Source organism: Bombus pascuorum, chromosome 8 (genome assembly GCF_905332965.1).
Source record: "Bombus pascuorum chromosome 8, iyBomPasc1.1, whole genome shotgun sequence".
Lineage (NCBI taxonomy): Eukaryota > Metazoa > Arthropoda > Insecta > Hymenoptera > Apidae > Bombus > Bombus pascuorum.
This window is the reverse complement of record NC_083495.1, coordinates 12,629,697-12,643,223: the sequence shown is the minus strand read 5'-3', so window position 1 is coordinate 12,643,223 and position 13,527 is coordinate 12,629,697. Positions and strand designations below refer to the sequence as shown.

The 13,527-nt window shown below is 33.1% G+C and overlaps 4 protein-coding genes across 9 annotated transcripts in view; 2 read left to right on the top strand and 2 right to left on the bottom strand.

Annotated features, from left to right (window-relative positions):
* The first annotated feature begins 804 nt into the window (after nucleotides 1-804).
* On the top strand, nucleotides 805-3,341 carry LOC132909669 (probable phosphoserine aminotransferase). Its single transcript, XM_060964609.1, has 8 exons — nucleotides 805-955; nucleotides 1,609-1,739; nucleotides 1,892-2,004; nucleotides 2,135-2,296; nucleotides 2,372-2,466; nucleotides 2,562-2,731; nucleotides 2,815-3,075; nucleotides 3,227-3,341. The coding sequence occupies exons 1-8, from the start codon at nucleotides 881-883 to the stop codon at nucleotides 3,333-3,335; spliced, it is 1,116 nt and encodes a 371-aa protein (XP_060820592.1). The 5' UTR covers nucleotides 805-880; the 3' UTR covers nucleotides 3,336-3,341.
* LOC132909672 (guanosine-3',5'-bis(diphosphate) 3'-pyrophosphohydrolase MESH1) lies at nucleotides 3,153-4,607 on the bottom strand. The gene is made up of 4 exons (XM_060964618.1): nucleotides 4,518-4,607; nucleotides 4,034-4,273; nucleotides 3,596-3,927; nucleotides 3,153-3,535 (listed from the first exon to the last, which is right to left on the bottom strand). The coding sequence occupies exons 2-4, from the start codon at nucleotides 4,230-4,232 to the stop codon at nucleotides 3,404-3,406; spliced, it is 663 nt and encodes a 220-aa protein (XP_060820601.1). The 5' UTR covers nucleotides 4,233-4,273; nucleotides 4,518-4,607; the 3' UTR covers nucleotides 3,153-3,403.
* LOC132909674 (zinc finger protein 830) lies at nucleotides 4,337-6,511 on the top strand. Its single transcript, XM_060964620.1, has 5 exons — nucleotides 4,337-4,477; nucleotides 4,577-4,773; nucleotides 5,002-5,479; nucleotides 5,552-5,721; nucleotides 5,795-6,511. The coding sequence occupies exons 2-5, from the start codon at nucleotides 4,670-4,672 to the stop codon at nucleotides 5,934-5,936; spliced, it is 894 nt and encodes a 297-aa protein (XP_060820603.1). The 5' UTR covers nucleotides 4,337-4,477; nucleotides 4,577-4,669; the 3' UTR covers nucleotides 5,937-6,511.
* LOC132909670 (uncharacterized) overlaps nucleotides 6,140-13,527 on the bottom strand; it is a 47,133-nt gene continuing 39,745 nt past the window's right edge. For 3 of the 6 annotated variants that reach the window (XM_060964611.1, XM_060964610.1, XM_060964612.1), the window contains one exon: nucleotides 6,140-12,207. In XM_060964611.1, the coding sequence (XP_060820594.1) occupies nucleotides 12,050-12,207 (158 nt within the window). In that variant the 3' untranslated portion in view covers nucleotides 6,140-12,049. The remainder of the gene's footprint in view (nucleotides 12,208-13,527) is intronic. The other 3 variants (XM_060964613.1, XM_060964614.1, XM_060964615.1) reach the window with 1 other exon arrangement.

Sequence of the window (13,527 nt, the reverse complement as noted above, 5' to 3'; positions counted from 1 at the left end):
TCTTAATCTAATCACGTGTTAGTCATATAGGTCAGTTTCGTAATCAGTAGATAAAACATTGCTGGGGGCATTAGTAGATTTATCAGAGGAATATAATCTTTAAAGAGCACAAAATATATTATAATATTGTTTCATTTATGGAAATATAATTGTTATATTAGTTCTACTCTATTTTATAACAGGTACTAATATAATATTTTTACACGATAAGAAAGATATATATGCAGATTCAAGGAAGGACAAAAATTGTTTAAATCATTACTATCTCTTCAGGATACAATTATTGCAAAACAGTGATCAATCCTTTAACATTAGTTTTAATACATTTCCGCAGCTTCGTTTGACATAGCGAATTTTAGTAATCATATCATTATAAAAGAACAAATCATTAAGGCCCAAACCCACATTCCTTGCTCATAAAGACCCGTTGAACAGGTCTTCACGCTATGCGTAAAGCAAAATAAAAGAACATATCAAATGTGTGCATACAATGGTTAGTATTGACACGGTTTATTCATTTTATCTTTATCTGAATAAATTTTAAGAATTCGCAGCAGTCAATTGCATAAAGTGGTTACAAAGAAAACAGAAAGGTGTAAGGAGAAAGTACAATCACGTGATGCAACGAAAAAGAAAAGGCTCCGATTTATAACGATCTATGATTGTCCAGAGTGTTTAGAAATCAATAATTTTTGGTGTATAACATCGTAAAGTATTGTAGAAGTATTGACTACACAACATAAAGAGCGATAATTTAGTACGATAAGTCTGCTAGAGTGTATACGAGATAACGAGGCACGGAAAGTTGAAACTATTTTCTGTATCAAAGCCAGTTCAGTCATTTCCATTTCAGCCTTCGAGTAAGACAGTAGACCTCGCAATGAGTAATCATACCAATATTTTAGAGAACAAAGTGATCAATTTTGGTGCCGGACCAGGCAAACTGCCGGAACAGGTAACGCTGAAATTATTACATATTTTAATCAAGCCTATTACTTTTAGTCTTCCAATTTTACTTTTTTTCCATTTTTTAAAATAAAGACATTATGTAAATATTAGTTCATAGATCATAGGAAAAGATGAGTTATAGAAATAGAAATATGATTTATGAAAGGTGAAGATATTTCTCTTTTTTTTCTTTTACTTCTATAGGCTCGTGTGTATTATTTAACATTTACATAAATATTATGATCTTCAATGTCATTCACTTAATATTTCTTGTCAAACTGTTTCTGAAATGCTTTTTTTCAATTAGAATTATTTTTATTTGCATGTAGTCATTTGTGTAAGATATTACAAGCAATTTGGTAATACTTTTATTATATATATTATATATATAATATATAATATATATATAATAATATATAATATATAATATATATATATAAAATATATATATATAATATATATATATTTTATTATATATATTATATATATTATACGACTTATTAATTTGTTAAATTAAAATTAATGATAATAAATATTGAATTAATCTATATATCTCAACATGAGGTATTTTTTCCTCTTAAGATTAATTGTTTTGTTTATATTCATGTTTCTCTTCATCAGGAATAAATTACACTGTATAACGGTATGTTTCTTTTGCAGGTATTAATACAAGTACAACAAGAATTGCTCGCCTATGGTAATACTCAAATTAGTATTTTGGAATTGAGTCACAGATCAGCTGAGTTCAAAAGCGTTATTGAAAATGCACAAGCAACGTTGCGAGAAATACTGTAAGTTGTTATGAAAATATAAGAAATATAATTTTCTTTTGAACAATAGCTCTCGTTAATCAGTCTCGAGTAATATTAGAAAGCATCTATGAGTAACTTCTAGCGTTGATACATGTTTCTAAACGAAATAACGAATGGTTTAAATTTTACAGACATGTACCTGATAATTATAAAATTTTGTTTATGCAAGGAGGTGGAACAGGAATATTTGCCGCTGTTCCTTTAAATATGATGACAACTGATACCGCAGACTACTTAGTAACTGGTACATTTTTAAACATTGTTCTGTGCTATAAAATATACAACCTACCAATACCAACAATAGATATAATAATCACTATCTAAAAATAAAAGTAGATAGTTTCTTGTATTTTAACCTAAATTCAATTTTCGAGGCACGTGGTCGGCCAAAGCAGCGAAAGAAGCGGCCAAGTATGGCAAAGTAAATTTGGTCTTGCCACAAACTACGAAATACACGGAAGTTCCTGACCCATCTACTTGGAATCTGAATCCCAATGCGTCTTATGTTTACTATTGTGCAAATGAAACAATTCACGGTAACTAAATAATAATACAAAAAATCAAGATAATAGCCTCAATGTGAATAATCAGAAAGTATCTCATTATTTCAGGAATCGAGTTTAATTATATCCCTGAAACGAACGGAGTACCACTGGTCGTTGATATGTCATCGAATATACTTACAAGACCTTTCGACGTTTCGAAAGTACGCAATATTTATCCTGATATATATTAAGTATAACAATGAGTACACCAATTATCATAATACCGATTAATTGATTATTATAATATATTTTTCAGTTTGCTGTAATATTTGCTGGTGCGCAGAAAAATATCGGTCCGGCTGGTGTGACTCTCGTGATAGTGAGAGATGATGTTCTCGGTCATGCCTCGAAGTTCTGTCCAATAATGTTCGATTTCACTGTTTTGGCAGCTGATAATTCTATACACAATACACCACCGGTATTTCAGTAAGTATTTCTATAATAACGAATGCTGTAAATAAATAAGAAAATATATTAAATTTTTATTGTCAATTTATATTGATTTTTAGAATATACGTAGTTGGGCTAGTTTTCAAATGGATCAAAGAACACGGTAGTGTTGAGGGGATGGAGAAACTGGCAATTGCAAAGAGTCAAAAGATATACGACATGATCAACAAATCAAATGGTTTCTATTCATGTCCAGTTAAATCCGATGTAAGGAGTAGAATGAATGTGCCATTTAGGATAGGCAAAAACGATGAACAATTAGAAAAAGAGTTTCTATCCGGTGCGAGTGCACGCGGAATGCTTCAATTGAAAGGTCACAGGTCAGTAAAAGTAGAAAATAAAACTTATATGTATCATATATATATATATATATATGTTAAAAATTATACGAACTACGTTTTACATACACACACACACACATACTGTTGTTTTATTATCTTTTAAATTAAGCCTAATAATATTTAATTACAGATCAGTAGGTGGAATTCGAGCGTCTATGTATAACGCTGTTACCGTGGAGGAAGTAGAAGCATTGGCAAAATATATGATGTGGTTCTATGACAAATATAATAAAAATTAGGAAATTTACCTTTTTCTACATTTTGTAATGTTTAATGTAAAAATTATTGTTTTGATAAAACATTAACATTATGATATTAATGGCCTTTTACATGTACAACTTTCTGTATCTTGGGATACCTTCTTTGCAAATATAAGATCTAGCTCTCTTTCTAGATTAAAATTAGTTCTACGACATCCATCAACCACAGCTTTGGCCCACTGTAATTAATATTTCTTACAGAATTGATTAATATTTACCTTAAATGAGTCTTTCATTACCTTAAAGTATTCTTTTACTCTATCTTTTGACCAACCAACTGGTATAGCTTTTTGAAGATCTCTTAAATTATACAATTTATCTGCTAGCTTTATCAATTTAGCTTTGTGACTGCATTTAGGGGCATTCTCTATTTGTAATCTTTTACGTTCTACTTTTGGTAAGCTTTTATCATCGGTTAGTTCCTTAACAATGTTACAAACCTCTGTACCAAATTGAGTTTCTATCTCTTCAAATGTAGTATCAGTATCTTCTACAGTATCATGTAAAAGAGCTGCTATAATTACAACAGGATCATGAATATTGCCTTCTTGTACCAAAATATTTGCTACTCCTAAAAAATATTTTCACAACATGTTATAATTTAAAATTATGATTATATACTTGTTTTGTTTGATATTTGTTTTATAAAACAAGCTTGTTTTTAAAAATTTACAAACCTATTGGGTGATTTATATATGGTGTTTCGTTTTCATCCTTTCTCCTCTGATCCTTGTGTTTTATTGCTGCAAAATTGGCACATTTGATTACTATTGATAACAATTCTGCATTAGTTAATTCTCTGGAACATAATTTGCAAGATCCGACTACAGTCAATGGATCGTGATTGACACATGATACAGAAATATCATTCTCCATGTTTAATCTGTTGCGTTATGCCACAATTTTTCACCTTGTGTCTTATAATTAAATTTAAAAGAATTATTGATATTAATATTGGATATTATAGCGACAGAGAGAAAGCTTAATGCTTTTAATAAATAAAATTTATAAATAAATTTTTCCGAATAAATAATTTTTTAAGAATTATAAAAATTATAAAACATACAACAGTTATAAAATATACTCTTTTATTTAATAATACTACTCTACAACGAGAAAAGGTTATAAATATATAAAAATAATTCTCTCTACTAGACGTACTTTAGAAATTATTTTGATTGCGTCAATTAATGTTAGTTAATTTTAAAACTTGACAATAGAGGAGCTGCAGATACCTAACAAGAAGCGCACAAAACATAACCTAAACATTGTGAATTGTGTTTGTTACTTAAGAGCGTAATTTATTTCTGAAAATGTCACTCAAAAGGAAATTAACACAAGATGATTTACGTAAAGCTATGAGTGAACACAAAAAGAAAATAGGAGCTGTTAAAAAAATTGAATCGCCGCTGGCAAAATATCCTTTTTATTGCGGTTTTATATATTTTAATATAAAGTTTTTTCTATGTAGTTCGTTTTGCGTTATGTTGTTTTAATTTTTGTTTTATAATAACAAAATTTTGTTAATATTCTATATATTTAAGAGTAATAAAAGTTAAGTATATTTTGCATGAAATTATCATTTCAAAAAATAACATTTTAGAGACTAAAATATTTTTGAAGAATCCTTAACCATGGTAAACACATATACAGATGCAGGACAACTTATGTGTATTTTATGCAAGACCATTGTACGCAGCGAGGCAGTTTGGCCAGTACATTTAAACTCAAAGACTCATAAGGAAAATATCATATTAGCAAAGAAAACAAAACTAGAAACAAATCCTACAAAAGTTCAAACGTTTAAGAGGCCTACGTCTCCTTCACAAGAATCATCGACAAATAAGAAAATAAAAGGTATATTAAAAAATTCTACACAGTCAGCACAAGTTCTGTCAAGTTTACCATCAGATTTCTTTGATAATCCTAAACAAGTCAATTGCACTATACCATCAAATACTCCTATAATAACACAACAATCTGAGAATGATACAGAACCTGTACATGAAAAAGATTTGAAAAATGTAGAAGTAGAGGAGGAAAAAGAAAAAGAGAGAGGCAAAGATACAAATCAACCACCTCTTCCAGAAGGATTTTTTGATGATCCAGTTTTAGATGCTAAAGTAAGATCATTGTATAAGAATTTTCTGTAGTAATATAATGTTAAGTTGAGTAGTTTATGTGGGGATTTTTAGGTGCGTAACGTAGAATATAAAAATCCTATAGAAGAGGAATGGGAGAAGTTCCAGAAAGAAATTAAAGAGGAAGCGGCACAGTCTGCGCAAATTATTGCAGATGACCAAGAAGAAGCAACAACAGAAAGACAATTAGATGAAATAGAGGAACAAATAAGACATTGGTCTAGGTAATTTAAATCACAGTGAATTTAATTGACTCGATACAGATCATAATGAATAAACAAAGTATTATTTTGCTAGGGTAATGGATCTTGTGAAACGTAAGGAACAGGTGCAGGCTACTGACAGAAAACAAAAAAATACAGATGAAGATGTATCTAGCGAAGACGAAACCGATTTCGATGAATTCCTCGATTGGAGGGCCAAAAATTCTTATAAATGAAATTTCTAATTAATGTACAGTATTTATGACTTTGTAAATATTTATTTGAGTAATTTCAAAAGTACTTTTCGACGTACGGAAAGTAACATCCAGAAAGTTGTATTAAATAAATTTTCATATAAAATTCTGGACATTGTATAAAAAAAAAAAAATAGAAAATAATAGAAAAATGTTTGTCACTCCTGTTTGAGAAAGAAAACGAGTTTACAATTTGTACAGTGTATTAAGATTTTATTAAAACGAATTCAAAGAGTCAGAATATAATTAAGTTTCAAATACAATTGTTATAGATTATTAATTTATCCGTTACAAGCTATAATATGAAATGTATTATATAAAGGTTACAAGGTAGGCTAAGCCGCTAGTAAAATAGTGTGAGTAGTATATTGCCAAAAATTTAACAATATCCACTTTCGTTACATACCAGACATTATAAAATATTGAAAATCGAAAAATGAGAGACTCGCATACTCGTTTTTTACCCGCACCCATCCACGCGCAGTAGCTAGGAAATTCTACAATATATACCTAATCGCTAATTAAAAGTTTTTCGCGTGAGTTTCATCTAACATCTGCGTCGAACGATATTACGTTATAATCTCTGGAAAGTTACGTTTCCGTAAGATTCCACTTTGCTGTCTAGAAATCCTGCATTTTAAATACTCTTAGTGTTTTATAACGTAGCATGTAACCGTGTAGAGCTTAATTTTTATTTTTACATGATTTTACTTCTTTTTTTTTCTTTTTGTAATCGAGAAGCGAGACCTACATTTTATGACTATATCGTATTTGTGTATGTGTATACCATATGTATATAAATATCTCGAGACGATAATATAATAATTCTTTCTTTTTCTTTTTCTTTTTTTACGTTATTTATTCTAAATCGAATCACAACATTTCTTCATCGCGAACCGTCCAACGATCATAGTAATCGAACATTAAGAGACGGATCATTGAATTTAAGCACAAAATGCGATCAGACGAAACTTCTAAGCTTATCCTTAATATATGTAATTCTACAGAAGCTCAAACGTGCGTACACGCTACGTAGTCCCTTAAAAGCAGGCGGTGCCGATGATTACATTAATTCGTTACAATAATATTACTAATGTTCAGAAGAAATGAATACTGGACTTTAACGATATTCATTGAACGATCGTTTATAATACAATCGGATAAATTGTGTTGGATACGAAAGGGTTACACAGGCAAGGCTGTGTAACAAGGAATTTTTACAAAATCACGAAAGTCTCGGCTGAAAGATCGCTTCCTAAGGACGTTTTATATATTTATTATATATGCATATATATTGTATTTCGACAAAGCACTGACGAAGATAGTTCCTCGCGGACCGACGATCTTTCATTTCGATCTTTTCATCTCTCATCAATTTGATTCGGATTCAGCATCGACAAAGGTATTGTCTAATTTTTTGATTTAGGGATGTTCCATCGTTGTCAGTAAGAATTGTCGAGTTCTTGTGTTTCTTGTTGCGTCTTCCGGTTTATCGAAGTGTTCTGTTAGTTTCTATTGAACGCGACGAACGCGGAAGAAAATAGCGTCGTCGATCGAGTTACCCACAAAGTTATCAAAAGTGGTCACTAGTTGAACTTTATAAGATAATTTACTTGAACAATGATGAGTACATATACAAGTACTTATGTAGTTGGTATCGTCACAGAGAGTTCGTTTGGGCATGAAAAACCGATTTTGTCGGAACAACGTAGTCCCACGTGAACGAGAAGTAATCCAAACACTTCCCCATATTTGGATTACAATATCGTTCTTTCGTGTATCTATAAACTGTAACAGTTCAGGGAACAATAGCTTGCCTTGATCTTTCGGACGATTCTATTATTAAAAATCGATCCAGGATAACAAGAGGATTCTTAAGCGACTTTCTTTACAAGAAGTACGGACTTGCTGTCCCATGATCGATGGTACTGGACAATATTCCGAACGATTCCTGTTTCTCTTCCTCTGTATCCTTAAGTTTGATGTCCCTGATTCGAAGTTCCTTATATAGTCGTTTCACGAATCTATATAACATTGAAAGGTATGTTTCTCAAAGGAACGAAGATTTCTTGTTGGGATAGATCGAAACGATCGGCTGTGATAAATGAATCGAGACGAATCAAGGATTTGATTGATCGTTAGGTATTCGGAAGGAGAATACGAAGGAAGAAGAGAATTTAACGAGAAAAGAAGGATGAGACGTTAATTAGTGGTAAGTTTCCATATCTTGGATCGTTATAGACGATTATACGAGAAATAGAGCAAAATTGTTTACTCTTCCTATGTAGGAAACGTTTCTCTGGATCGGAGGGCGCGATGAAGAGCGGAATATTTCATCGTTTTACGATACAAGAGATTTTACAAAAGTGAGCGAGTGTCTTTGTGTGATAAAGACGAGGCACACTGCTTGTCTCTTCGTTAATTTTCCTTTGTTTTGTTTTCGTTATCATTAAAGCGGAGGGAAACTAACGACTCGAGAAAAGCATCTTAATCGATACTGCTCTAAATCGCGTTAATTATTATACTAAAGATATTCTTACAAGCGAACGATTACTTTCCACAGAGCTGTATTATAAATCGAAGATTGTTTCAATGGACATTTCGTCGAGATACAAAGAACGCGATATATCGAGTTTCGGTTACTTAATTAGATATGGAACACTGGAGGGTACGTTCTATCCGAAAACTGAAACCTTCCCCGAATTTCGTTTGCGGATCAGATCGATCCCTCCTCGTTATCCTCTTAAATCCTTATCTAATAAACATTTGCTCGTCTCTCTTGTTCACAAAACGCAGCTGCATTCTTTCTTATTTTGTCTGCTTTTTTTACATATTTTTTTCTCATATTTTTATCATTTTTTTTTTAAATTTTATTTTTAAACTTTTATATTCCATTCTAAATCCTCCACGAATATCACATACGCTCGTTAATTCAATTATCGCTTAAATCGCGCAATCTTGGTTATCATTATTGATGATCGTTAAATGATCGATTTAAGATAGCGTTAATCGTTAAAAAGACATCCCTAAATTTAGTTGATACTTTACGGCGAGGGTGCTATACAAATTGATCGTTATGTGTGCAGAAGACAAGAGTACATTCTAGGTGCGGGATCGATAATAACTAAGCGAGTCGAGCTTACACGATATTATATAATATCTATGAATTATCTTCTGTAAATGTTAAGAATAATGATAATCATAATAATTAACAATAATATAACAATGACGATAGCAAGAAGAATCTGTTAGCTATACGTTGCACATAGATCACAGAGTGGATACAGTCGCTAGGCATTCAAAAAATTAATCTACAAATAGTGCAAATAGTGCCAAGCCTAGTATTATATATGTATATATAATTTTCTTCTTCTTTTATATTGGTATATATATATATATATAGATTTATATATATTTATTCATTTATTTAATTAATCTCATCTGTTTTTTTATATGTAAATATGTACTATGTACGCGAGAGCGCAGGCACTAAATTGTTGAGATACAATCGTACCGGACTATCGATGATTCTCATTACTTACTCGGGAAGAAAAAAAGATGATTTCAATATGCGTGTAGATATATCGATATAGCGTGTCTGTATGTGTATAAAGTATCATCGTGAATCGACGTTAGCTTTTGATAATGAGGTATAGTGCAATTAATAATAAACTAATGCAGTCGTATAAACGTGTACAATCTGTGTTTGGTCGTGTTCTATCTAAGGTGAAGCCTCTCGAGGTGATTTCGTCTATTCTATTCTTTTTTAATCTCTTTGTTCTTATAGTAAACTTACTAACAGTTAACGCGAGAAAAATTAATCCTTTCAAATTTTTTAACACGTGAACCGTTCTTTTACTATCATTTATGACGAATATTCTTTCTCGAGCAGTAAATAGAGCTTGTCTCACGAGGCAGGCGGTTATAGAATAGATCGAGTAAGACACGTTCGCAAAGTTCAGAAGCATGTGAAAGTAAATCTTATGGAGCGCTCGATAAGAAGCGATAAGAGATAAGGATAAGTCGGACGAACAATCGATCGTGGGTGAACGGGTGTAACGTCTACGAATCTCACGGCGATGAGAAACGACCGTGTCGAGCTTACGTGTAACCCCCATGTATATAATACGTACATGTAAGTACCGTTATCTTCGTTTCCTGTTACGCGTAACGAACATGATCGCGCACGATTTCTTGTTAATCCTTACTTTAAACATGTTTATCAAGGAACAGATAGATTTCTGCTCGATGGTGTGCTTAAATATCACGCGGCTTAATTGGTTCGCTACGCTATGTATATAAGAAAGTAAGCGTAGCGTTACCCCCACGATGTCGGTTCAAACACTTTTCGTCTGGTCCCATTCGTGTTGGCTTCTCGAAAAGAAAAACCAGGAAAGATTGCTATCTTTCTTCTGGCATGAACGATCGGTACTTCGTCAGTCGATATCTTGTGTTGGGAATACGTAATTCACAGAAAAGGATCTGCCAGGGAGTCTTCCACAGGCGATCCTCTTGTCATCGATAATAATCTCGCGTTTCCCGCAGCAGACACCTTCTCGATTCCTTCGTACAATAATAACACGTATCGATTTTGTATCAGACCAGCTGACGATTTGAAATACCTACATACGATAAAGCGCAGCTACTACCGCAGACACCGGAGTTCCATCTTTTAGCTCTAGTTAAGATTTCGATTACTCGAGAAACTATCCGTTGTGGATCGTAAAACGTAGAGTCAATGTAAGTGTTTGTGTGTGTGTGTGTGTGTGTAAGTGCATATGCCATAAGGTTACATTTCACGTTAAAAAAATCGAGTATTTTGTACGCTGGTGTAATATTAAAAATACACAATACTATAGGATAGTAGAGATAAAAGACAGAACGCGATGGATACGAAGATTATCTCTCACGGACGAGCCGATCTGGATCGACTTTGGCTGATTGTTGTTCCGCGATCGTCGATGGATCGCCGTTTTCTTTTTTAGCGTTCGTCTAAAACGATAGTTGGCGCTTATAACTTTGTTAGAAAGATCGACCAACGCGTCGAGTGTTACTAGATTCGACAGTATCGTTTATAAAATACGAATTCGTTTCTATCGGCTAGAGAGTGTTTAGCTTGAAAGCGATGAATCTTTTTAGCATAAGTGACCACTTTAATGGCGAAACGTACGTTTTCGTTTGGTCCAAACATCGAAAAACATCGCAAATCGACGTAAAGCTTCGTATTTCCTGGACGAGTGACGTGAAAACACGAAATTTCCATCGTCTTTGCTATGTTCCGCCTTCAGATTTCGTTGACCCGTCTGTAACGCGAACCAATAGCAAACGAATAGACCGAAAACGAGGAAGCTTCGTCTCACGAATAGAATCACGAATCGCAAGGCTAAGCTTCCCTCTTTACTCGTAGAAAAGAATTATGTTTCTTCCCTAAATTTCCTGCCTTCTTTCTTAAATGCAACAAAATCTAAACGACCTATGAGAATTTATTTGCGAGAATTTGCTCGCGATACTTCAAACGCGTCTCGATAAGATCCTCGATAAGATTCTACGGCGAATTCGATAACCGCGTTTCTTTATGCAAAATGTTTCGAACGTTGAACCCTTTTTAACGGTACCATAAGTTACGTTTGTCTAGCTTTATCAAAATCGTAAATACAAACTCGATCATTCTCAAACCAAAATTAAACAATGATTATCTCGCAATTAGTAAAAATCACAATATCGTTTCCCACATCTGAATTTCTCAAATTATACATAACTTTGATATTACCTTTGAACTTTGTTTCATAATCGATAATAACAACGAATGTCTAGTATGCAAACGCACGTTAATAAACAATTCTACAATTTTGTACCAAAGTAGCAGACGTAAGACGCAAACGAGCGAATCTTTTCGTGTCGAATAAAAAAGAGGAAATAGAAAATAGATTTTAGAAACGTGAATAGGATAACATTTTTGTACGTTCTGAAAAAGAGATTGCTTAAGTCGCTTCGAAGACGATCTTTTCATTGCGGGCGACCTCGCGATCGTCGTTGGAAGGAAAATGGCGCGGCAACGATGATCGTGAGGGCTGTGCTTCCGTTCTCCAGCGGATCTACGTCTTGGCATCGAGAATTTCTACGGTGACGTTTTCCAATACGGTTTCCGTCATGTTGCTCGGTTGATTCGGCGGGGACTTATTCGATTTCGTCGAGACGGCCGACGCGTTTCCACTGCTGCTGCGACTTCCACGTCGTGATCCTGTTCGTGAACCTGGTGACAGAGATTTTCTTGCTAAAGTATCGCGTGCTTTGTCGCGACCGCATGCCTCTGACATGACACGAAAAGCTGAAATAAAATTGAAAGCATGAAGAACCGCGCCGAGGGGAGTATACCGTTCGATCGGAGCGGATCTTTCGTTGCGATCGTGAAAAAGTTACAGTGGCGGTCGTAAATTTCACGTGGAATATTTCGCAGAGAAATTCTATTTGACAGATTCCTTCCTGAATGTGAAAAACTAAAACGAAAATCGAAGTTGTATAATACTATTTTACCATTTTAGAAGAAGAATTTCATTTATAATTCTGTTTGACTTTATAAATTATTTATATTTCATAGACTAATTCTATAACGTTACATATCCGTGTATCTGTTTTCTTAAATCTTATTTTATTCGTTTATTATTATCACATCGTAGTTTATTCACCCTGAAATGTTATTTCGGGTGAAAGTTAATCGCAGCACATCCTTTTTTCAACGTTCATTAATAGAGTTAAATAATCGGTATTAAATGCTGCATAAAATGTTAAAATATCAAACTTTAGGCTTTTTACGAATAACTGTAACTTCGTTTCTAACGTTTATTGTTTTCTTTCAATGAATATTTGCGCTTCCAATCGCCACTGTGTGAGCTTGCATGCAAATTGTCTAACTCTACAAGTGCTCGAGAACTCGAATTGTAAAGGTGTTTGAAGTGAAACTCGACTCGATCGATTTCACCGTGAATGAATCTTCAGAGAAGAAAATAGCAGTATAGGCAAATCTTCGTTTGCTCGTAAAACAAAACGGCCGATTACGTTGAGGCTTTCATTAACCATTAACGGTGAAATCAATGGATAATCTATCTTACCGTGTAACCGAGATGCATTTCTCAAATGCGATCCGGTCTCTTGTAAAACTACTTCAGAACTCCTTGCGATAATGGAAATGCACGCGTATACTATTTTATCGATTCTCGTTGTCGTAACTCGTGTATCACACTATTAACTAGTCCGTTTGTACTACACGGAGGAAATAAAAAATTTTTTTCCTCACAGAAAAATCATCTATCGATTATACGTGCTATATACTACGTTTTAACTGCAAAAATAATTGCTTCTAATAAACGTAATAATATTTTTATTTTTAAAGTAATTATTTTCCATATAAATTTATTCGAAGAAATAGAAATAAAATGGTCCGAATGTTTTCTTATTCCCTCCCAATTTCATCTACAAATTTATCGAACTTTATTGTGTGCCAATAATGAAAATAACTAGTTAGACTATAAACGTAATCGTGGCTTCGAAATCGCGATCTCTACGACAGAATCAT

Bases quoted from the DNA above. Each gene is read 5' to 3' on its own strand.
- LOC132909669 (XM_060964609.1), top strand. From the start codon at position 881: ATGAGTAATCATACCAATATTTTAGAGAACAAAGTGATCAATTTTGGT. The intron at 2,005-2,134 runs GTACATTTTTAA...TCAATTTTCGAG, and splicing joins CGCAGACTACTTAGTAACTG to GCACGTGGTCGGCCAAAGCA. The intron at 2,297-2,371 runs GTAACTAAATAA...TCATTATTTCAG, and splicing joins TGCAAATGAAACAATTCACG to GAATCGAGTTTAATTATATC.
- LOC132909672 (XM_060964618.1), bottom strand. From the start codon at position 4,232: ATGGAGAATGATATTTCTGTATCATGTGTCAATCACGATCCATTGACT. The intron at 3,928-4,033 runs GTTTGTAAATTT...AATATTTTTTAG, and splicing joins ATATATAAATCACCCAATAG to GAGTAGCAAATATTTTGGTA. The intron at 3,536-3,595 runs GTAATGAAAGAC...TATTAATTACAG, and splicing joins GAGTAAAAGAATACTTTAAG to TGGGCCAAAGCTGTGGTTGA.
- LOC132909674 (XM_060964620.1), top strand. From the start codon at position 4,670: ATGTCACTCAAAAGGAAATTAACACAAGATGATTTACGTAAAGCTATG. The intron at 4,774-5,001 runs ATATCCTTTTTA...CATGGTAAACAC, and splicing joins ATTGAATCGCCGCTGGCAAA to ATATACAGATGCAGGACAAC. The intron at 5,722-5,794 runs GTAATTTAAATC...TTATTTTGCTAG, and splicing joins CAAATAAGACATTGGTCTAG to GGTAATGGATCTTGTGAAAC.